At 52.3% G+C, this 24,264-nt stretch overlaps 1 protein-coding gene and 1 long non-coding RNA gene across 3 annotated transcripts in view; one reads left to right on the forward strand and one right to left on the reverse strand.

The window, feature by feature from the left end:
- Positions 1–18,470, forward strand: part of LOC140653845 (uncharacterized) — a 25,353-nt gene extending 6,883 nt beyond the window's left edge. The window contains exons 2-4 of one of the 2 annotated variants that reach the window (XR_012043249.1): positions 855–989; positions 2,769–2,889; positions 14,161–18,470. This is a non-coding gene — a long non-coding RNA (uncharacterized lncRNA). The remainder of the gene's footprint in view (positions 1–854; positions 990–2,768; positions 2,890–14,160) is intronic. The other variant, XR_012043250.1, reaches the window with a different exon arrangement.
- Positions 8,062–23,388, reverse strand: LOC140653842 (uncharacterized). Its single transcript, XM_072866423.1, has 5 exons — positions 23,270–23,388; positions 12,853–13,323; positions 11,436–11,765; positions 11,108–11,271; positions 8,062–10,284 (listed from the first exon to the last, which is right to left on the reverse strand). Exons 1-5 carry the CDS (start codon positions 23,334–23,336, stop codon positions 10,240–10,242), a joined length of 1,077 nt encoding a protein of 358 aa, XP_072722524.1. The 5' UTR covers positions 23,337–23,388; the 3' UTR covers positions 8,062–10,239.
- Between the last annotated feature and the right edge of the window lie 876 nt (positions 23,389–24,264).

Below are 24,264 nucleotides of genomic sequence, written 5' to 3' on the forward strand. Positions count from 1 at the left end.
GCTGCAGGAAAAAATTGTGCTGGCACAACTGAGATAGATAACAATGTGAACAGGGCTAGGTGGGGAGGCAGAAGTTCTGCTGCCAGACCGTTCATCTGCTGAAAACACAATTGAATTGCTCAGCAGAACTGCCTTCTGCTGCTATGGGGCATGACTTTGAACCCTGTCAGAGTGGTTCCCACCCCATCCCCCCCCAGTAATTGTTCCAGTAGGCATTGCCAAGCTTAAGGGACTGTCAGTGTTATCCTTTTGCTTCAGTCAGATCTACAGTCTCTCACCTGAAAGATCAAGTGAAAAGTCCGTTCTTGAAGGAGGTGCAGTCCACTGAGCCTGCAGGGAAAGACAGAGATCATCGGAACTATTCCCCACTTACTCCAATGTTACTAACACTCTGGGACATGGTATTCCAACCTCCCTTTGATTTAGAGATCTTATGGTCAGGTCAGGTGTTCTGTTGTCCCTTTCCAACACAAACTGACCCCTGTCTTGGAAGGGTTTGGCGTTGTGACTGTGGCTTTAAGCAGAAATGAGCTGGCCAATTCTTTGTGTTTTAAAACTGCATGATTTGGAGTTGATTGGAGCCATTGGTGTCAAAGACTGCTGAAATCCAGTGCCTGAACATTTTTGCCAATGTGTTTTCCTGCCTCGGTTTGTGTATCATGGAACCTGTTTTCTGCTGCCTTGTGCCACTGGTTGTACTCATGCAAGAATAAGTAAAATGCTGTTAAATCAGAATAGCAGCAGTTTCTCCACATGATAAAAGGTGTCACAAAAGGTAGACAGTGGAGGCTTAGGCTCAGCAAGTTAATCCTTGAACTTTTGACCTAACCTGCTGCTTGCTTCATTTCTTTTAGAGAGAAGCAAGAACTTGCTGAGAGAGGCAGAGTGGTTTTGTCCAACTTTGTGTGAGGTTTCCACCTCAGAGTTCAGACTCAGAGACTTCAGCTCCGATGAGCTTTCCAGCGCCGCAGAGATCAAGGTGCCTGAAGGTAAGCGTGGCTGGTTCCTGCACTCTCAGGATCTGAAGAGCCTAGCTGGGTTTTCCACAGTAATGCAGATGATAGAGGTCTGTAGAACCTATTTATATCTGCTGTTCAGGCCATTCCAGAGGTCATACTGATAATTTGCTGTGCCCAGTTTTACTGGTAGGGGTGAGTATTAGGCACCTAAAGGCAGGAAGGCAGTACAATTTGGAGTGGTGGCCTAGCACTTGGGCCACAGTTAAAACTTTGCTCTGAGAGCACTATTGCTTTGCCAGGACAGAGGTAACTTGTGTGTGCCTGTCTATTCTTTCATCCTCCCTCCCCGTCTAGTGTCAGGGAAATGTAAAGCTGCATGTGAGGGCCAATTATGATACTTATCACTTCCTCTAACAGCGCCAAGATACCACTTTTTAATGTGGCTCCATTTTTGTTTTGGTGCTGACACACAGCCAGTGAGATTAGGAAGGTGAAAATTGCTCACTTCAAGAAGGTTCATCTCTCAGCCTCTTTATCCTTTTGGATTTATGCCTTGCTTTTAGGATATAAAACCCCCTTGTGTTTGCATTAACACTTAGCATTAAACGAAATCAGGAACAAAGGGCTAATGTTCCTTTAAAAGAAAAAATTCATGCCCTACTTTAGTAAGATGCTTAAGATTCTTGTGAATGGAGGCTGTAAGGCATATTAAACTGCCCTATGTTCTGTTTTTCCAATTTACTAATCCTGCTGATTCAGACTTTACTAGCAAACCTGCTACAATTAACTGCTTTGTAGATGCAGTCGTAACATGTCAGGTTGCTGTTAGGACGATGCCTAAGGAGTCTTCATGTCCCATCAAAGGGTTAAGTTTTTCTCTTTAACATTTATTCTGAGGCACATGCCAGGTAGGGACTCCTATACAGAGCTTTACTGACCAAATGCTCAAGTAGTACCCCTCATTTAGTATGAAGAACCTAGTTACGTGTTGCTTAGTATTAGTAGTAAATATTTATATCGTAGTAGCATCAGAAATCCTGACTAATACTGCAGCAGGGGCACCCAGTAGCTGTGTTGGCAGCTTGCTAGGACACTTGGGACCACAATTCACTTATATGGGCACCTATTTTTATTTGAGCTTACCTAGCTTGTGAGGATGCTTGTTGGTATTTCTCTGTTTCAGTAGAAGATGAGTGAGGATGTTTTTGTATTAGAGTTTTATAGAAATTGCAGTCCACACTGAAACAGCAGTGCTGCAGGGGCTAGACATTAGCTGTTGTTTGTTCTTAGGGTTGGCATATGGGGTAAGGAGTTTGGGGAAGGCTAAGTCCTTGTTCTGTTGGGAGAGATTGTAAAGGTATCTCCACGCTGTGTTTTGATCTGGAAGAGAGCAGTGCTGGAGAAGAGGCTAGAAATAGCTGGAGCAGATGACTTCACCAGTGACCTGTCTGACAGCCTGCCTGAACTACAGCTGCATGACCTTTAACGTTAACTGAAAGATGCACCCTTTACTGTAGGGAACAAGTAAAAGATGGAAAGGATATTGGCTTCCCTAGGCGGGCAAACTCTTCTTCTTGACTTGTTGTTACCTGGATTTACCAGAACTGGAAGCTATGAGGTGTGGGGCTGACCCAAAGGAGGCAACTCAAGAAAGGCAAACAGCCATTTTGATAAGTCATTCACAGACCTGCCCAGTCCCACGCTCTACCTGAGACCTGAACTGTTGGCTGTCATCTCATGCTCTCTTGCTTAGACCTGCACCTTGTACCTTTACAACACAGTGCTGTGTATTCTCTTCTTTCACCCCAGGTGACAGACACTGATGGAGGGCCTGATTTGTGGTGCTTCAATCAACTTTTGCAGTTGCCAGCTGGCTTGCAGAGGGAGAGATGCTGTGGTGCTTGTCTGCAACAGGGGGGTTTCCTCCAAGGTCAGAGAATTCCTAGCTGCAGCCCTTTGCTTCAGCCCTCTCCCATGGGATGGGCTGTATCATCTTGTCTTCTGAGCTCTCACTTGGTGGACCAGAACAAATTGAGATAATTTTGTGTGTTGTCTCTACTAATGCCTTCAAATGTTTTTTCCCCAAATATACTGCAAGTTTTGGGTTATGTTGGATATTGTTTAAACTGTTGGCTAGCTAAAGCTCTAGGATATATAGCTGGGCTTAGATTGTGCTATTTAGGGAGACTCTATGCGTAGCAAGAACAGAACAGATATGGACTGACCATAGATTTACCCTGTCTGACAAGACCCAGTATGGAGCAGCTGACTTGACAAGTGTTGGTAAATTGCTTCCTCTTCTGTGGCTCAAAACAGGCTAAGAAATCTTGTTTTTTGAACAGAAACTTCCATGACCACCATAAAGGGGAGGTTGTTTTATGAGGATAAAGTGCCATAGTGGCAAAAAAGGGCCTTGTGAAATTTCCTAATGTGGTTTGAATTTTTTTTATTCCATTTTCCTCTGAGAGAACTTAATTTTAGAATTGCTAGCTGGTGAAGGAGAAGGGAAGAGGTGAACAACACTGACTTCAGAAAGCCTTAGAGTATGGGGAAAGAGAACAACTGCCTATTTGATGGTGAAGGCTTTGTAGTCTAGCAGATGGGATAGTGCAGGAGATGATAAATCTGTGGCATTCTCTTTGCTGCCTGCTTCTCAATCAATACAAAGGACCTTGGGATGTGGCACAGAGTCAGGGATGCCTGTAAAGGTGGCCCAGCAGAGCTTGGTTAGGACTGGTTTGAAAAGCAGGCAGAGACGGGTGGTGCTGAGAGTAGCAGTAGGAGTCATCAAGTGGGGGCTTGAGCACAGACCAAGACAGGACACAGTGGCGGAGGCTGCTCCTGTAACCTTCGTCTCATTCAGTTGCATGAACTGTGGCTTTTGCTTTGAAGATCAGTCTGAGATCAGTTAGTTTTCCCTTTCCAGGGAACAGCTGCTTCCCAGAGTTCAACTCTGCTTCTTAGGGTGGACCTGAATGTGTGAACAGCCATTGGCAGATCATGGTCAGGATGTAAAAGCCTGCTTGAGTGGCTTGGATCTGACTGAAGCTGAGCTGGGAAGTGATTTGATGCATCCAAGAAACAGACTGAGCAGGATGCAAGTGACCAATTCTCTGTCACTCAGTGTGGGTCACCAGGTTAGACTCTGTAAAACAATGGGAGCTGTTCTCCCAGTGCTTCTCTTGGACCTTTTTGAAAACGTGTTCCTTTTCTGCTAGCCAACCACAAATAGTATTGTGCATGATTGCCTTCCACCTACAAATATTGAGATCCTTTTTAAAAAAGTAGGCAAAAAGTTCTTATCCTGGCCCCAGGCTTATCAGTAGGGAAATTGAAGCAATGATCATGTTAGTGGCTTGATCTGCCTGTGTGATCAGAAAGCATAGCCAGGATTAGCACAAAGGAAAACTGCTAATTTTGCAGTTGTCCCCTGTAAAACCCTTCTCAGTCAGAATCAAATGAGTGCCTAAATCTGGCTGAAAGGCATGTTCCAGAACCCATGAGCCTTGTCTTGTTCCAAGCAGAAACTGTGATTTAGCATTGAAAGCTTCTGGAATTCAGACATAAGAGCAAATTTTTAAGAAAATACTGAACAGGGCTGACTGCTCATCCCTCTTCCTACAGCTCCCAAGAAAGACCAGTGTGAAAGGAAACACTCTAATGCATGTGAGAATCATCCTGTGGCAACTGATGTGTCTAATTTCAGAGCAAAAGTACTTCTGAAGGAGAGACGATTAAAACAGGGGAGGGGAGAAGCTACCCTGCGGGAGATTGTCAACAGATGTTCCATTATAGTTCAAAGAGTGCCAGCAAAAGGCTTCTGCTGCAGGGATATATTAATTCTGGGCAGTTCATCACAGGGAGACCTGTTTTATGACTGGGAGGATACCTCTGGTAACTTAGCTCTTTATTTGAACTGTGGGTGGGGGATTGGGTCTACCTGTAAACAGAGAGGGAGCTGAACAGTAGGAACAAACACATACTTATTTTCTTGCAGCTGTGACCACTGTCCGTCTGATCAAGATCATGCTGGTTTTGTGGTTCAGGGAGTTATTTGGCTGATGGGTCTTTCAAAAGAAAAATTATTACAGAGGAACTGAGGCTAACCATTGTTAAACTGCTGGTGCGCATAAAGCAGACCTGTGTTGAGTATGTCTTTTAAGTATATTTATTAGACAGGAAGTGGGAACAAGCACAAGGAAGGCTGTGCAGGCTGTCAAGCAGATGAATACATCAATCCATTTGTCTTTAAAACGCACAAATCTATCAAGTTTGACACTGTCTAGCACCTTATCTATGCTTCCTTCATGTAATAGTTAATGATTGCTTATAAAAGCCTACGTATGTTGCAGAATCAGCTATGGTGGGGGATCTAGTTTGCAAGCTGTGTATCACCAGCCACAATCAGAAGGTCCTCTTCTGGGCAGGTTTAAGTGCTTTACCTTCTGAGACTGTTTTGAAGTTGTGCTTTGGGTAAAGGCTGATTTTTTGCAGAACTGTGAGGAAACATGTCCCCTGCAATATTAGAGCGGGGAAGAGTCTTCCTTCAAATGCGGTTGGATGGGGAAGTTCAAAGACCTTGATTATCCCACAAAGTTCTGGGGAATTTAAAAAAAAACCCAACACAAATGGTTTCGGGGGCCTAATACTGATGGAGACTTTTGTATTAGCCATCATGGTCTTCCAACTTTGCTTATCACTTAGCTACATATCAGTAGGACCACAGATCTGGCTGTTTTATGGACAGGAAGTGCATGATTTCTTTTTTCTTTGTGGGGGATGGAAGGGAGGATTGGAGAGAAGATCCTTCTCTCACTTCTGCTGTGCAGTGAAGCAGAGGTAGCAATTAGATGGGAACATCCCTGGCAGAGGCTCAGGAGGTACACTTAGAAAAACTCTCCCCCTTCCCCAATGAGAAATCCACATTTATACTGAATTGTTTGCTGTCATAGAAAATTGAGTAGAAATAACGCAGAGGCGTGCAGTCTCCTGTTTCATTCCTAGGTGTCTGAGAAATGACAGTAGGCATTTTCTATTCTCCCCTGGGTATGAGAAGAACATTGCTTGGCTACTGGCTAAAAGCTTCCCAGGTTATGTATCATTTCATAGCCTTCATTACTGAAAGTTTACTGCTCTGCCTCCCTGGCTTGCTTCTGCGCTCCTCCCTGGATCACTGCAATGCCTCTTTCGTTCTGCTCTAAGTGGTAGCAAGCAAGGGGACTATTATCCATGGGAGAGCCTTACGGGGTTGTTGGTCTTACCAGATCCACACGCTGCCTTGTCCACTCCAATGCTTCTCATGGGAGTTTCTCTGTCTCCGAATGCTGTCTGTAGCCTTATTTACAGACTTGCAATGTGACATGATGGTGAAAATACACAGTGTCCAAAGCTAAACTCAGGCACTGAGCCATGAAGGACAACTGACTGGGCAGAGAACTGGCACGTAGCACAGGTAGCCTTGCCCTTGGCAGAGCAGCTCTAGCACTGTCACTTTTCAGGTACTCAAATCCCCTTCCCTTCAGAACATGAGTCTGGAGAGGGGAGGAGGGGAAGGCAGATAGGGCAGGTAGGTCTCAAACTCTGCTTTTCTTTTATCTGGGTTTCTTTCCCTCCTATTTAGCTTTAAACATTAAGTGATTTGATTGATTCTTGTCCCCTTGCTAATCAAGAATATAATTGTGCCTTACCCTAGGAGGCATTAAAACTAAGCCTCATCAAAAGCAAGAGCTGTGTTCAAAGGGAAATGCAGAAATTTGCAACAGTTGTTTTCTGGTTCTGTCAGTTTGCTTTGCTGCACGGGAAAGAGGAAGCCCATACAACCGGCCCATGGTCCATCTCCAAACCTGGCCACCTCAGAGATTGCAATACCTGGCTGGGAGGTCAGAACTTGGCTGGGCAAAAGCAGGAAGCTTCGTGCCTCCCAAGGGTGGCTGCCTGCACAAGCCTGTCCTGCTGCCTCTCCAGCTAACGCAGATCTGCTCTGTGCTACCTCTCTAACAAGGCAGCTCAGCAGTTTGTTCTGCAAAGAGTGAATCAGCTCTGAGTGGGGTTGGTGGTGAAAAGGCAGAACAGAGGAAACTCCGACATAAACCACCAGAATAATCCTGACATCAGACCTGAGGAGACTGGCTTATTTGTAGCATGTTTGTTCCGTTACTTAGTTCTTCTGTTTTGTATGGTTGTATGTTGGGACAGGACAGAAATCTCTGCAGGGTTTAGAGTTCACCCCCAAGTCTTCAGATTACTCAGCAAGCACTGTGCTAGGCTAAGAAGTCTTTCTTTGCTCTCCCCTTGCTCTAGATCTTCCAGAGATTTGCTTTTCTAGATTTGTTGTGGGAACTCTTTCAAAAACAGCATAAGCCCAAGGACCAAGTAGTTTCACTCACCATATTTTGCTTTTGCAGTAGAAAATCTTGTAACACAAACAGTCTATGACATGAGCTGGATGATTTTGCCCAAGTATTTTAACAGCTAGGAGAGACAGTTAGCTCAGGAGAGACTCGTATCAGGTCTGTAGCAAGAGCTGGGCTTTTGAAGCAAACTATGAGCGCTTACCTCCCTGTGGGTCTGAGCTCCAAAGGGAAGAGTTCAAAACAGCTATAAAGCTAAACAAAAAGAAGTACATGCCTTTCAATTTGCTTTGTCTTCTGTACTATAGAAAGAAGCATGGCAGATGATGCTACTTAGGTTTGGATTAGGCTGGCTTTCAGGATATTTCTGTAACTAGAGTTCAGGGTTGCAGCTGACAACAGATGAGAATAAGGATATCTTCAGTCAGAGGCAAAGGAAGAGAGTCTAAAGGTGTATGTTAGATTATTTGGTCTAGTCTGGTTCTCTAAGACAGATTTCATCTGATTTGGCCATTGAGAAATTAATCTCAGTCAACCCAGACAGGGAATGACCCTGACAAGAAGCAACACAAGCAGGGGTGGTGTCCTTCTGAGCCCTCAGAGCTATGGTTTATAGCTGTCTGGCATTTTCACTAGTATCAGCTCTGTCAGTCTTCCTTCCCAAACTGCTGCTGTTTATCTATCACAGGATTCATTGTGATCTACAAAAGCTTTTCAGCTACATGTTTGCAATGAAAATATGAGGACCGGGACACCTTTGGCATTTGTAACTTTATTGCAGAAAAAAAATTCCACTATTAACATATTTTACAAAGAAAGTTGCACTTTGGTGTTGGGCGAGTTTGCTTCCTCACCCCTTTCCCCTGGACAGCGATGCATGGGAAACCAGAACAACCAGCCCCTGCCCTTTCGGTTGTGTGCAGAGACACTTTCCAGCTATGCCAGCCTGCACCAGTTCCAGCCAGGATGGAGTTCTATTTTCCACCACTAACTTGCCTTTCTTTTTGCCAAAAACCAGTAGCACCCTGCCCTCCGGCAGGGGAAACAAGTCTGTAGCTAGGGAGATTGCTCTGTGCAGACAATGCTTGATACAAAAGCTTTGGAGTTGTGACAATTGCCCTTTAGTTTTCATGCAATAACAGTAGGAGAGAACCAACCCTTCTTCCCTATTTTACTGGGCACCCTTACAATAAACAGATGCAAGGCCCAAGCCAGCAGCTGAACCCAAACTGCACTGCAGCCATTTGTCAGCCACTTTGGAAGTAGTAATGCAGGAAGGAGGAACTCCTGCCTTACCCAGTTCATCTATTTGACCCAGACCAGTTCTGCTCCATCTTTGGGCTTTGCAGCTAATTTGAGCCCTGCTGATGGGGAAATTCCCCTTTCTCTGCTAAGATGAGCAATAACAGCACTGGAAAAAAAAGGTACTTTTGCTAGTGAGGCCTGGTATCTGTCCTTTGCGGGGTCAGTGAGTGTTGCTACTGAAAGGAGAGGAGAGACTGAGGTTTGTAAGAGCAATGTGGTAGATAATCTCTAGCTCTTGCTGTATCCTGAGGGAGCAACTGGCTTAGTCAAAAATCAGACACTCTAGAGAAGGCATGTGTTTACCTGCAGTCAAATGTGAATTAGAAAACAGGAGCAGGTGTTAATTACATGAAGACTTTCATGTCACGCGCACTCCAGTCTTTCTGAGGCGAGGGCACCAAAAGATCCTCAGACTTACACTCAGAGGCTCTGGTCCGTGAGTTTCCTTGAGGAGCCTCAAGAGCCTTGGATGCAGTCTACAGCAGTGATATTTTGAGGCGAAAGTGCAGAATCTAATCAGCCTAACACCTAGAAAGGGAAGGGGAGGAAGGCACCTACATCCAGGATCTGTCGTCATGACAAGACACCAACTGGCTCAAAGACCAACATTAGAAAGTGAAGGAGCTTTGACCTTGCATAGCAGAGGAGGGAGGGTGCAGTACTAGTTTTGTACACCAGCTTTCAGCAACCAGATGCTAGCAGCAAAATGGGAGGTACCTGAGGAAAGGCATGTGTCAGTCCAGGCAGGGAAACGGATGAAAGCATTTACTGAGCCTGGGCAAAGAGTTTACGCATATGCTGAAAGCATCAAGTATGGGACACACAGTTTCCTCATTTTGTGAGACCAAATTAGTGTGTCTAATAGGCAATAGACTGAGTCCTATCAAGCCCTGTTAAGCTAAAATTATGTTCATTTTCCGCCCAGCAACTTCAAAGCAACTTCAAGTAGCGAGGGCACTTCTCCAGTGGCCACAAAACTGTTTTCCCTGGTTAAAGAGAAAAGGTATGCATGTAGGAAGGAAGCAGAGCAGCCTGTCATCCTCCTGGTAGGTGTTTCAGGATGGGCAGTGCCAATCCCAGGACTAAAGCTGAAACAGGAACAAAAAAAGTGCAAGAAAAAACCAAAACAAACAACCTTAAAAATACAGACCAAGAGGGAGCCCAAGAGAACTGATTTCCACATCCTTGGCTTCCTCAGAAAACAGCAGTCTCCTTTGCTAGCACTGTACTGACATCACCAGCGTTAAGAGCGCTTGTATGGATCATTTGCCCACCTCCTTTGAAAGCAGTAGCCACCAAGATAGACAGAAGAGATCCATGCAGAATGTGATGGCAAAGGTTGTCTTGGCTAATTGGTCACCACACTAAAAGGAGGAGGCACCTCTTCAGGGCATTGTTTCGAGGAGAGCCTGGAGGAAAGGGACAGACTTGGGCTCTGATTCCCAGCATAAAAACTTCAACATTGAACTATTTAAAAAGTCTAAAACCAAAAGCCATCTGAAAAGGATCTTTCAGTTGTGTGCAAATCACAGCCCCTCATTCCTCAGCAGATCGTCTGGGACCAAGTCCTCAAGGCCTTCTCCTCTGGGAAGTTCAGCCGGCCAGGCAGAGGACAGCCTGGTTGCCTAGTAGCTGTAGAGTGAGAGAGGGGTGTCCTCCATCATGTCATCCTAGAAGCAGAGAACAGCGTGCTTTAATGAGATGTCTGCATGATGGCATACAGTCCCAGCCTGGAAGAGTGCTGTGGAGGCAGCACAGCCTTCTCTTCCACACTGTCACAGTGTGGCCATCTGCCCAGCGATCCACCTAAATGCTGTCCCTGTGCAATTCCTGGATCTTTGGACTGTCACTCTCCTCTCCTGCTGCAGCTTTTGGAGAGAAGAGGTGTATGCAGGAAGAGCCTGCCTGCTGCAGGGATGTGGAAAACCCTGGCTATGGAAAACTCCACTCAGCTTGAAACAGCATCAGCTTGCTTGCTAGCTGCCGAAGGGAATCGGTACTCCTCTGTCCCAGAAAGCACAGTGAGTTAGTTGCAGCTTCCCCAGAGCTAATCCAGCCTCTGAAACTCTCATATCTTTTTATATCCCCAAAGGGTCAAACGCAGACAGACAGACAACCTCCCCAGACAGAGCACAGAATCTGCTTTGTCATAGTCACAAAGCAAATATATCAGAATACAGGAGGAGAGGCTAGGAAGGTGTCATTTCAGGGGAAGTTTGGATGGAGCTCCCCTTCCTCTCTCTATTTAACCTCTTAGCATTCCCCTGCAGAGTGAGGGGAAGGCAGAGAGCTTCTTTAGTGGCCAACCTTGAGACTTGCTGTCTTGATTCAAACCCTGGATAGAAGGAGAGGGACCTAAGAGGGAATAGGAGTTGTGATCAGCATTCTGGCTGCTGCAAATATGCAAAGCGTCACTAATGTAGTAGAAGGGGAACTGCAAAGCAGCCAGTAGCAAGCCAGACCATGTCAGGCTGGGCTGAAGGCATTACTCACCATGGGCAGGTCCTGCAGGCGCCGGAACTCCATGCGGCTGTTGTGCTGGCGGTATCTCAAGAAGCCCACCAGGCCCAGGATGCCCACCATGACAATGAAGACGGAGATCACGGTGATTACCAAGGGATCAGCCCTCGTATCAGCCAACGGAGAATTGGGTAGCTCTGCAAGGATACCAAGGGAATGAGGCCAAAAGAGAGTCTTCAAGGGCTGGAGTAGCAAAGCCTTGTCTTTTCTGGTTCTGCTCAGTACAACCAAGAGGAAATTTGAGGTACCCCCAACCCTTTGCCATATTTTGTGAGAGCAGGGACAAAAGCAGAGCATTTACCTGGATTTTCGTCATCACCAACATCCAATACAGAAGCTTTCTCATGTATGGGCTCCAATGGCTGCTTTGGTGTAGATGTGCCGGTGGGGATGGCAGCTGTGCTGGTATATGTGGAGCTCGTCACAAGGGGTCTCACTGTCACAGCACTGGAGGCGGAGGCAGAGGACGTGCTCCCTACGGTGGTGATGGGAGCAGAGGAGGTTCTGGGCTCCGTGGTGCTCTCTTCTGTGGCACCCGCAGGGCTTGTTCCTGGCCTGGTTTCAGACCCTTCTGCTGTGGGCTGCACGGTCTGCCCACCAAAAGGCCCCAGCTGAGAGCTGTTAGTTGTTGCTGCAACATAGGAACAAGCAGTTATTTCAAAGGATAAAGTGCAAGCGCGCTGTTCTGTGGGACTGGACGAGATGGAAGCAAGTCTGTAAGGAAGACTGCTGGGACTATAGGAGAAGCAGCTTATTGACAACCCTTTGGAAAACAAGCAGGTCCTATAGCACAGACACAGCTGAGCCACGCTATATATAAGCCACAGTGCTTAGAAAGTCCTCTTGGTTTTCATGTGCACCAATCTGCAATGTCAGCTAACTGCAGCTGGGCCCACAAGGCCTGTCCTCTGGGGACAAAGACAAGCAGAGAACCCTCAAACAGCTTTGCACAGAGCTGGGGATAACCCCAGAGCAAGAGACTGGGAAAGGTCTCTCATTACGGGGAGCACAAAGGGGGCTGCCCAGGGACTGGGTAGCAGCATCCCCTAAGGCTGTGTCTGTGCGTCACAGAACAGCAGGATCTTGTGACACAAGCTAGGGCGAAGGATGCGGTTGTGCGTGAACACCATGCAAATCAATGGTCAATCAGTATCTGCCTTGCATCAGGGGTGTGTGACAGCCTGGTAGCCCCAAGGTGGGCGAGACTGGGGTCGCAGACCCTATAGCAAGTCCCCACGCTGCCCAGAGGGATCTGAAGGTAGGGTAGGGGTTCCCATGGTTGCCCAGGGATGGATGGGCTGATGCTTGTGCCTGCCCATCTCCATGCTTTGTGTTAAGGGAGGGTGCGCTGCCCCGTTCTGCAGGCAGCAGGGAAGGGTCCTGTCAAGCCCCCAGCCCTGGTGCAGGAACAGCCCAGCTGGGCAGCACTGCTGAAGCACGTTGTTTCAGATGAGATATATAATGGACTTCCCTGCACACAATCAATGTCCTCATCAGAAAGCAGCCAGCACAATTAATACCATAATTAATGGGGCTTGCAAAGAGGATGCTGAACTAACAGCACCTCTGCAAGTCAGTACCACTGAACTGGCTGTGCTTAATGGCTCATTCCCCTTTTCCCCGCCTCTCTCCAATTCCCATGAGAGTTCACAGAAGTTCCCAGGTTGTGCATCCTTGGGGCAGGACTTTCTGCACAGGCAGGAAAGGCAAAACCTCACCCGGCACACTGTTCACAGGAGGCGTGGGGGTTGCACTGCTGGTGTCATCCATTTCTTCAGTTGTGCTGAAAGGCTCTGTGACTTCGTGGTTGGGCTGGTTTTCTTCCAGAGTACTGGCAGTTGTGGTAGGAGAGGGAATTTCCATGCTGCTGTTGACTGACAAGCTCATATTGTGGTGCTCACGCTGTGTAACTGTGACGTCCCCGGGTCCGGCAGTGGTGGAAGCCTGCAGTCTCTCTGCCTTGGTGCCTACCATGGGGGTGGCAGGGATGGAGGCATCCTCCATCTCTGTAGCGTGGGCTCCAGTGGCATTGAGTGTTGCAGCAGTCAAGTTTTTCTCCAGGCTTGTCTTGGGAATGGCAGTAGTCACTGGACTGAAGTCAGAGGCTTCCCTTGGCTGATCCGAGGTTAGCACTGTGCTAAGGAAAGGTGATGGTTTCACCGAGGTCTCTGCTGTCTTCTGTCCCTCTCCTACGGAACAGAGTTAAGAAATGCTGAGAAATTTGTCAGAGATCCCACACTGAGAGGAGAAACAGAGGGGGGGGCCAGGAATTTAACCTCTCCATCCCCTTAACTCCAAATCCAGCACAGGTTCACACTTGGGGAAGGGGTTCAAATAGCTCCTCTGTCCTTGTGGCCTCTCTGAGGCAGCGACCTGCTCTAGGGGACCTGTCTTTACCCTCCTCCCCCTCAAGCCCTGTGGTCCTGTTCTGTGGGGTCAGCATCACTAAGCCCTCTAGCCTGGAGCACCTTTTAAACCTTTTGAAAGCATTTGAGTTTTTTAAAAGTACCACCTGAGACCTGATTCTGTGAGAAACTTAGATAAGTCTTCCTTGGTTCATTGAGAAGGAGTCAGAAGTGGTGCAGAAAAAATACAAGTGGGGAAAAAGTGGAAGTAGATCCTCTTATTTCCCCTGGCCCAATGAAGTGTAGAAAAGTAATGTTTAAAATGTCTGTGGCTGGCAAGGGTAAAGCCATCATCTTAGCAGTAGTGTGGGCTTGCTGCTAGAGGGAAAGGTAAAATGGGTAGCCAGAGAATACTACAGCTAACAGAGCTGGTGGTGTACTTTGGGAGGTGCCTTCCTGAGCTATTTATGAACACATCACCACCATAAAGTGTGACTGTTGTGATAGAAATGGGGAGCTACTCAGCCTCCCACTACAGCTTCCCTCGCCGGGACCTGCGGTGAGCAAGGATCCCCCCCAGATCTGCAGCCGCTAGACAGTGTGACAGCATGCGGGAGGAGGAAAACCACAAGGCTCTTACACTGCCCGTTCATAAACATGGATCCTGTGGGGTTTTTTTAGGGTGTAAACAGGAAGAAAACACAGAAATGTAGCCACATCAGGATGGACTCTCCAGACAATTTAAAAACATCGCATGGTCAATATTTTGACAATTTCTGTTCGAGTTTCTACCCAAGCCAGAGGTGTGATGAGCCAACTACAGAAAAAATAAAGGTACTGAAGAAAATCCATCTTCATGCCCACTCTCTCCACAGTGGAGAAGCATCCGAGGCAGATGCCGTAACCAAGAAACATTCATCCACCGACAAAGCAGCCCACTCTTGTACTAAGGCTTTGGGGAAATCTCAGCAGTTTTTAAAAGCTCTTCAGAATGGACACAGTTATCAGAGCTCTTCTCCAGCTACAGCACTTAACAGGCCCTAAAAAAAGACACAATACATCTCTCTCAAGAGACCTTTGCAGTACCCCGACCAGCTGGAGAATTCAAAACCTCAAAGCATCCTGTCGGGAGCTGTGCTTGCCTGGCCCGGGGCCCCAGTGCCAGGAGGGCTCCCACGGGGGATGCACAAACAGGCAGCACAACCCTGCTCGGCACATTCAGAGAACAAGCTCTCAAGGGGAGCTCCAGCTGGGGCGACTTAAAAATGAAGACCAAAGGTGTAAGTGATGCTCCCTTTGGCCTTGCCTTGATCCAGCTGTCCCTGGCCAGAATGTGCCTCTAAATAAAGCAAGGTGCTCTCTGAAATGGAGCTAAGGTGTAGGATATGGTTACACCAGTAACACCTGGACGGAAAAGAGCTGAGCACTGCCTTTCCCCAGCTCAGGCACCAAAGCTCACAGCTCTTCATGCGACAATTTCCAGCCCTAAACCCAGCATTGCTATTCAGCACGCTGCCTGTTGGGTGAGATCCCAGCAGCTCCAGAGCCTGTGCTGGGCAATGCTGAAGGATCCCGGCTGGGCATTGGCAGATGCTCGCTCTGTAAACACCCGACTACCTGTTCCTACGCAGCAAGAGATGCACACAGAGCTGTGCTGTCACTGTGGGTAAACAGGAAAAGGTGGTGGCCAGGTGCCCGGCCAGCGGCGAGCCTGGCTACGTGCTGCTTTGAATAGCTGGCCTGTGCCTGGGACAGTCTCCCACAGGGTGGCAAGCCGTGAGTGGGGTCATGCAGAGGAAAGATTTGAGGAGAGCTGTCTTGCACAAAGGCCTGAGCAACTCTGAAACACTTGTGCCAGTTTCTGACTAGGAAAGGAAAGCCAGGGGGAAGGCGGACGAGTCTGGGCCCTACATGCCAGGGCACCTCCCTGCAGTGTCAGGAACTGGCATCCCTGCCAGGAGATGCTGTGGGGCAGGAGGGTTTGCGGGGACGAGCAGCTCCCTCCACCCTGCGAATAAGGACGGGCTGCACACACAGCTCCCCGCTGTCTGCAAGAGGGAGAGCTAGTGGGAGTAGTATTTCCCTAAGCTCTTCTCTCTGTAAGTAGCCACACAGCTCCTTCCCGTAGAATTGCTCGGTGTCCATGACCACCAAGGAAGCAGTGCCCGGGTGGATGGGCTGCTCCGCCCTGCATCCCACAGGAACGTAGCAGGACCATTGCAGAAAGGCTTGTGCTGTAGCGGCAGCCGGCCCGGACCTGGTGTAACACAGCACTGTGGCGTGTAAAACTTGGTATGTAGAGAATTGCAGAAGAGAGGAGATGTTAAAATTGGCAGGTATAGAGCAGGAAGGGGAACCGCTGGGGCAGCAGGGCACCTGCTCAGAGGCCTTTGAGCACGGCAGGTGTTGATGACACCTGGATTAGTAGGTCATCCAGCCCAGGACATCACAGCACACCCAGCACAGGAAACAAAGGAGAGCCTAAACCAGGCTAACACAAAGACTCAAGCCATTAAAAGATGATGGCGGGAAGATAGAGAACAAGGCAAGAGCCTTAAGATGGGCAAGGAAACAAAGGACAGTGAGTAAATCCTGATCACTCGGGGACAGACAGACAAAAGATCACCATCACCATGTGTCAGCTCCAAAGAGGTAAGGGCATATCCACAGCCAGCACACAGTCACCAAGCAAAGCACCTGGGGAAATACCCAATAGGTGCAACTTAGTGCTTGTGAGCATGTGGGTGTTAAGAGCGCAAGCACTAATGAGTTTTATTTCAGTTTTGTTTTAGAATAAAAATACTCCCCCACAGGGTCTTGCATTAAGATTTGCTACATCGTTGCTGCAATGCCACAACTTTGTTTCCCACAGTTTTATCACCGCCCAAAGAGGCAACCCATTCCCACCCAGCTCCGGTGCAAACCCTGCAGTACAGTGGGGAGAGCACGGCTCTGCTGCAAAGCTGCTGCGGCCAGCTGTGCTGGATGAGACCCAGCGAACCCCACGCCAGCTGTGATCCTCCAGGGTCCAACCACTGTGGTTTGCTCTGCATCCTTGGTGCCCGACAGGTCGGAAAATCCCCAGCTCCAGCACGGTCACTGCTGCTCCAGCCACTGAGCGATGATGTTTTTAGCTGTTTATCAGTTACTTACAGAGATGCAGGTCAGAGCTTATTAGTCTGGCGTCTTCCTGGAGGAGCTCTGCTTCCTGCATCACATGCTAGGGAGGCTGTGGCTGCATTGCCTAAGGCATCGCCCTCATCAGCTCCTGGAGACAAGAGGGAACCATGCCCCTCTTGTCTCAGATGGAAAGGGAAGGAGTTAGTGTGGATGCTGCACCTTCTCTGGGATCCCCCAGGCCCTGACAGTTGCAGCAGCCCAAGACAGCTGGTGAAGTCACCCCTTGGATCCATAATGAAGAAACTACGACTGTACTGGAAGTGAGGAAGCAGGACCAGCTGCAAGCAAGAGCTCTGATAATAACAGCATCTCTGTTTCCCTGATGGGGAACCAAGGGTGGGTTTGCTTTGGTTACGCTGCAGTGCCTGCTAAAGCAGAGCTGGCTGGCGGTCCCCTGGCTACAGCCCTGCTCCTGCCCCGCGTCTGTGCTAACCACCAGGCTCAGTCTGCACGTGGTGAGAACCAGCGATCTCAGACCACATTAGGGCAGGGCTGGTGGATTTGGAGCAGCAGCTCCCATCAGACAGTGCTGACTGCAGTGACCTCTGTCTGGGAAACGAGAGGGGCAAAGGAAGAGAGCAGCCCCAAGGGAGGAGGGATGCAGCCAGCCGAGAAGCCCCTGCCTTGGACAAGGGTGGGAATTGCTCCCTGCTCTGCGAGGGAAGGGAGGGCTCTGAGCATCAGCCCACGGCTTCGGGCCCTCTCCAGCACTGCATGACGACACTGAGGACCTCCACGCATCAACCCAAGCTCCCACCAGCTCCAGAGCAGACATGGTATAAATATGCCATAACGGAGACTGAGTGAAGGAAGCCAGCTCTGCAGGAGACAGGGCCGTCCCTGCTTTGCGCTCCCTGCCCACGTTTCAGGGCTGGGGCCAAGCGAGGGGCTGAGGAAGGTTTGCACAACCAGCACAGAGCACCGCTGCTGTGTCAGGGCAGCCACGCAGAGCGGGGCCGTCTCCTCCATCCTCTGCCACAGCAGCCACCCCACTGTCTATTTGTTTCTCAGAATAAAACAAGGCAGCGAGACAGAGCAGGGCCTCAGCTGGACCAGCCTGTGGGACAAGCTCTTGCCACAACCCTCCTGCCACGGTCCCAGCAGCATCCTCTGCACCCCCTTCCTATCTCAGCCAGAAACAGCAGCCTGAGGTCCCTGAGGGTCAACACAAACCCAACTCCAATCCATAGCCTTTACCACCGTTTCTAAAATCCTTCTTAGGGTGAGATGTAGGAGAGCCATGTAAGGTAAGGAAGGCAGCAGCAGGCTGGCTGCTGGGGCTCGAGGGAGAGCAGGGCTGCGGGGTGCAGGCTGCAGTCACCGCTGGAAGAGGCGCACAGAGACCCAGGCGAGAGCTGAGCACAAAGAAGAGAAAGGATCTAGCAGGACTCCCTGGTGTGGATGTATCCTCCTGCGCAGGCTGTCACTGTCTGCGGATAGCACCTCACTTAAATCAGCTTCCTACAGAATGCATGTCAAACCACTACTCTGATTCATTGAAAAGGCACCCAAACCCTTCTTAAATCCTATTTTTGTGCACTAAGTGAATTCAATTTCCATTTAAGTGTAACAGCCCAAGTCGCAAACAACCTAGTAAAATGCAAAATTAATGTTTAAAAAGTAACAGCATAAACTGTAACTTAAATGTATTTAAGCAATTATATTATATCCTCTTGCTTAGCAAAGTACTCCATTAAGTGTAGAAATTATCTTTTGTTGCCAGTTATTACATTTTTATGGTTACCAACCAATGGTAATTAAACAACCTCTTCAAGGAAAAAGAGCTTGAGTATAAATGCAAATAAAACCATACAGTGGGATTTAAAACCAAGGATCCTCGTTTCATTTAGAAGCAGAACTGGAGTAGCTGCTGATTAGATACCTGCCGAGCCTGACCTCTTCTTAACTCAGAGCTTGGAATAAAAAAAAAACAAGTGGCAGAAGAGATTTCTGGAGGCCTTCAGGTAGGTGCCAGATGCACCCAGGGATGCTGTAGAGCAAACACTGTCATCGTGACGAAGTGAGGTTCAGACACGCAGATCCGGTACGAAGGGCAACTGCTTTGTAAGCTCAGCTCCAGTTTGATACTTTGCAGGACCTCGATGGAGGCAGGATGCCACCGGGCTGCATTTGCTGCAGGCTCCAGCGCTCTCCCTGCCAGGGCTGATGCTGGGACTGTCCCCATCCCCGTCCCGGCAGAGAGAGGCTGAACGGGCTCCATCTGCTGCGAGAAGTCCAGGCATGGGGCGCAGGGACAGACTGGACCTTGCAGCCTGCTCGGGGATCACAGCGAAGCTCTTGCGTGGCAGCAAGTTACTTCATCGCACCCCATGTGTCCTCTGTGAGCTGAGCCGTGCCCTGTTGTGCAGGCAGCAAAACTGGGGGGAGCTGAACTAGGGGTGCCGAGTGCCGAGTGCGGCCCTGGAAAGCTGCCAGGCCAGGCAAGCTGCAAAGCAAGGGCTGCGGTAAGGGACAGGAATAGAAACTGAGTCTCCTGACTGAGACGCTCCTTCTGGCCCAATAGGCAGGTGGCCACGAGCTGAGCACGAGACGGGGCTCAGATTAGATATGGGGTGTCGAGTGAGCGCAGCGCTGGGGAGGGACAGCCCAGCACCCAGCCTGCCCGGGCAGGCAGGAGGATGCTTCCCCGGGGCATCTGCGGATGCTGGGCCTAAAGCTTGAACCCCTGGGGAGCAAAAAGGGGAACCAGGAGTGTGCCAGTGCTACCGCTTTGTTTGGTGGCACTGCATTTGTGATGGGGACAACCAGCCGATGGTGGCATAGCAGAGCCAGGCAGAGCAAGAGTTGCGAGAGCAGAGACGAGCAGCCCTGGAAACAGCACCATAAATGCCAAGCACAGGTTCTTCAGTACTAGGAAAAGCCATAAAGCAGCACAGACATGCCCAGAGCATGCAGCGCTGCCAGAGCCTGAGTCGGGGAGGTACATCAGGGAGGGGGGCAGCGACAGCCCGAGCGCCTGCCCGCAGGACGCAGCACCCCAGGGTGGCACGTGGCTAGGTGCCTAGCTCTGCCACGTGAGCCCTTCCCCACCCAGCCGGGGCAGGGAGACATGCAAGAAACTGTGCTTTCCCACAGGTTTGCATGAAGCCCCATCACTGATCCCCCATTTAGAGGCAAGGGGGCACTTCCCGAATTCTCATGGCAGGGCAAAAGAGAGCAGGCTGCCTTGCTCAGCCACCACTGTCACACCAGCCAGTTATTTTCCACTGGCTGCAAGCAGCTACAAAGCACCCTGCTTGGCAAGAAGGTGCCCAGGAGGCTCCCACATTGTTTGCTTTGTTCCTCGGTAGAGGGATTGAGCCATGATGAAGACCCCTTTGCCCAGAAGCTGCTGGGGACATGCACGGCACCAAGGCCTGGGAAGCCTGCCCTCCTCTGGGGCTGCATAACCCCAATAATACAGCAACAGCAGGGAGCTCTGGCATCAGCCAGCCCTGCCCTGCTTACCTTGGGAGTCACAGCTGCAGTGGAGGAAGCACTCGCGTCATTAGGAGAAAATTAATTAGGCAGTTGCCTTAATAGCAGCCCCATGTCAGCAGGGAGCCTGGTCTCTAGTGCAGTGTGGCATGAGCTGGGGGGAATCTGGACACCAGGAAATCTGCCCAGCCCCAGCAGCCCCCAGGACCTTCCTGTCAGCTGTGTGGCTGCTGGTTTCATGGGCCATGGGGCTTGGAGGATGCATCCTGCCCTGAGCAGCCGCAGTTTAGGTCATGCAGGGCGAGCACGTGCCCTGGCCCTGCCCTGAGCACCCCTACAGGGCTCAGGACATGGCCCCAGACCAGAGCAGGGCTGGGCCTTGTAAGAGCTGCCCTGCAGAGTGTGGTGGGGATGAAGGCGGCCAACGTCACCGCAAAACAGCCCCGTGGAAACCCCTGCAGCAAGAACTGCGTCTGCCCACCCAGAGGGTCTCGGTGGAAAGGAAGGAGGGAGAGGGGCCTCTGTGCTTTGGATCGTCCCTGCTCCCTTTTGCTCAGAGGGATGGGGCCAAGGGAGCTGAAGGAGGCGAGTGCTTTGCCCCTGCCCAGCAGGTCAGGCCTTGGAAGGGCAGCAGGGAGCCAAGATCCACCCTGCACCTGGGGCTGGGGGAAGAGCACATCGCAGAAATGGCATCGAAGACCAACGGCACGACATGATGGGGCTGGGCAGGCGGTGCAGGGTCGGTGGTTACCCCACACAGCCGGAGGTACCACCCTGAGGAGAGGACCAAGCTGTGGCTCAGTTCTGGGTGCAGGAGAGCTGGAGCCCTCCAGCCAAGGGCGGGTTGGGGCCATTCACTCCCCTTCGCCCTGGGCAAACAAGGGGAAAAAAAATCATGGCAAATCAGCTGCGGGGCTCTGCAAGCGGACACACTGCCCGCCTGTGTGCATGGCCCCAGGCGCTGACAGACAGCGCTTTATGCCCTCCTGCCGATCCTGGCCCCGCGCTGTCCCCTCCGCTTGTGAGGCAGCTCAGCGCGGGAGGGGGAGGCAGCAAAATGCCCAGACCAAAATTACTTGGGGTTTTATTTGTAAGGCTAACGGTGCTGGAGGAAGTGGATTTCCGCAGGCAGCGAAGAAAGGCTGCATTGAGAGGCCGGGGTGGGCAGAGCACAGGGGATGCGGCAGCCCAAGTCCCTCTGCGGCCCCGCAGCAAACCCGTCCGGGGAGTGGGAGCAGGCGCTGCCAGACAGGGGTGCCAAGAGGATCTGCACTGGGAGCAAGGCAGAGACCACGGAGCTGGGACAAGCCTGGTTTTGGACAGATTTGTCTAGGGACTGTCGACTTTGGGGCCAATCTCCAGGCAAACCCTTCCCTTCCCCCATCACTGCCCTGCTGGGATTCTCTGGTGTCTCATTAAGGGCTGTGCTTGCCATGGGGCATTTTTTTATTGGTGGCATCTCTTCCATGCCATCTATTTTCACAAAACATTTGCGCTCTCAACTGTGGCTGGGATTAGCTAGCGGATCCACAAGCCATGAGGACAAGGGCCAGGCCAGCTGCATAGGTGCCATTTCCTGAGGCTGTGAAGGGATTTTGTGATTGGGACACTATGCATGAAGATCCCAGGAAAAACCCAGCACAACCTTAAGTCTGGTACATTCCAGCCATTTGAGTCTTGGACTTTGCAGCGAGAAGGCTCCTATGAGCCAGCTGGGGCAGGGGGCTCCCTGGGGGTACCCCAGCGTGCCGGTGCAGGAAATGCTGCGAGACACGGGGCCAGCCCAGCCAGCGGCAGCCCTGAGCTCCTCCTCCTCTCGGCGATGGAAATCCCGAGTCGAGTCGTTCCTCTGCCAGCGAGTCACTCCTCTGCCAGTGGCCGGTCACCTCCCCGCACCCCGTCACAGCACAGCCACCCTCGCACAGGGAGCGCAGCGTTACCCAAGGCTTTGCCCACATAAAGGGGGCTGGTTTGGGACTGTTTCCCCGTGCTCAGCCTCAAACCCAGCCAAACCACATCTGGCGCCCAAAACCTCAGCCTGAGCGCTGCTCCCGCTGCCGGGGCTCAGCCCTGCAGGCACCTACACTGGGGTTTTACCAGCCCAATTAGTTATTAGAAACCGAGTTTCTGCGTGTCAGCCCTCGGTCTCTATTGCTGCTGTCACCGTGCTGTGATCTGACCAGGGTCTGGCCAAGGGTTTTTCTTCAGCTGCAAAGAAGAGGAAACACATTTGCTGCCTGAGCCCCAGGCAAGCCCCTAAATGCCAGCTCAGACTTTGTCATTGCCAGGGTCACGGGGGATGGCGACAGCCCCCCGACTCGGGGCATGCTCCCCGCCACGCGGCAGGGCTCGGCGGCGTGTCAGTGGACGGGGCTGTCAGCGCCACGCTGCAGACTGCGCCTCCCCACGTGGGGACATGGAGCCGAGCCGAAAGACAGCCTGGGAGAGGCTGCCTGGGGCCGGGGTCTGGCTCCTGCTCCGTCCTGGACGCCGGCATCGCCTCCTCGCCCGCAGCACATCGGGGCGGGCGCCCTGTCCCTCCAGGGAGGCGGCAGAGCTCGGGCTTTGTCCGGGGTCCCCTCGGTGGGCAGCTCAGCACAGTAGGCACCCTAGGGCCGCAGGGTGGGAGACAGGGGACTTCGCAGGGCTGGATGCTGGTGGGCGAGCGCCTCCGCGCTCGCTGCTCCCCTCCCCGCGCATCCCCGCGGCTTCCCCGCTGGGCCAGGGAGGTGAACCCGGCCCGGCCCCGCCGGCGGGGGAGCAGCGCCCGCGGGGCGAGCGCTGCCTGCAGCTGCCTTGTATGGGCAAGGCCGGGGCGGGCGGTCCCGCTGCTGCCTTGAGCGCGGGGCTCGCCCGGGCCCCCCCCCGCGCATCTCTGGGCGACCGTACCTGCGCGCCCGGCGGGGCGACGGCGCCCGGGGCCGGGGCACTGCGCCCGAGTCTCGGGGCCAGGCCCGGGCGCTGCTCCCCGGAGGTTTCCGTCCCCGGGGAGCCCTCCCAGCCCCAGCCCCACCAGCCCCACCAGCGGGCGGAGGAGCCCGAGCCCGGGCCCGGGCCCCGGCGCTGCCCCGACGGCTGCCCCCGGCGCTGCGCTCCCCGCCGCGGCGAGACCGGCGGGACCCCCCGGGCCGCCCCCCCGCCCCGGCACCCCTCGGGCGGCCGCCCCCGGTACCTGGCAGGGCGCAGAGCAGGCAGCAGGCGGCGGCGAGGCGGAGCAGGGCGCGCCGCGTCCCCTCCATGCTGGGCCGATCCGCGCTGGCTCCGCCGGCGGCACCGGGGCGGTGCCGGGGCGGGACGGCGGCCGGGGCGGGGCGGGCGGCACGTGGTCCGGCCCCGGCCCCGGAGGCGCGGGGCGGGGGCCGCTGCCACCCCCCGCACTCCCGGCACCCTCCGCATCCCCGTCTGGTCCGGCCCCGGCACCCCCGGTCCGGCCCCGCACCGTCCCCGCCCGGCCCGGCCCGGTACCCGGCACCTCCGTTTCGAGCGTTTCGAGCAGAGCGCTCCCGCTCTGGTCCTGGTTCTGTCCCCGGCACCCTCGGTCCGGTGGGGCATCGCCCCCAGCATCGCCTGTTGGTCCCCGGCACCCCGGTTCGGGCAGGGCACTCTTGGTCCAAACTCGTACCGGCCCCGGCATCGTCGGACCGGTCACCCCTGGTTCGGGCAGGGCAGCCCCGGTTCAGTCCTGCAGCACCCTGTCACCCCATGCTGGTCCAAGTGACCCCGGTCCAGGCCCTCACCATCCCCCAGTCTGGTCCCGCATAGCCCCTGGCACCCCTACTTGAGCCTGGCACCCCCACTTCTGCCCCATACAGGGATGGGGACAGCGGCCAAGCCCAACATGGGGCATTGCCCTCAGGCCCCAGCACTATTTTGGGGTACACAGGTCTGTGGGCACAGCCAGGTGCAGAGCTGCTCCAGCACCCCTGGATGCTGCCCTGGCCAGGGCCGGGGTGCTCAAGCCCTGCTTTTTCAGGGCATCCTGCAGCCTGTGGGGCACCCCCTGGCCCCACATCCCTCCCAGCCTCCTGGGGACTGGCCAGCCCCATCCAGGCATTGTGAGGGCTGAGCCAGCAGCCACCCTTCAGAAAGTCTGACCGCTCTCTTCTGGTCGGCATTTCTGAAGAAGAAACCCCATTATGAAGCTGGCAGAAGCCAGGCGCCCGGCCA

This window comes from Ciconia boyciana, chromosome 7 (assembly GCF_034638445.1).
Source record: "Ciconia boyciana chromosome 7, ASM3463844v1, whole genome shotgun sequence".
In the NCBI taxonomy this organism is placed as follows: Eukaryota; Metazoa; Chordata; class Aves; order Ciconiiformes; family Ciconiidae; genus Ciconia; species Ciconia boyciana.

Bases quoted from the DNA above. Each gene is read 5' to 3' on its own strand.
- LOC140653842 (XM_072866423.1), bottom strand. From the start codon at position 23,336: ATGGAGGGGACGCGGCGCGCCCTGCTCCGCCTCGCCGCCGCCTGCTGC. The intron at 13,324-23,269 runs GTACCGGGGGCG...TCTGTTCCGTAG, and splicing joins CCTGCTCTGCGCCCTGCCAG to GAGAGGGACAGAAGACAGCA. The intron at 10,285-11,107 runs GTGAGTAATGCC...CTCTGCTTCTAG, and splicing joins GCCTGCAGGACCTGCCCATG to GATGACATGATGGAGGACAC.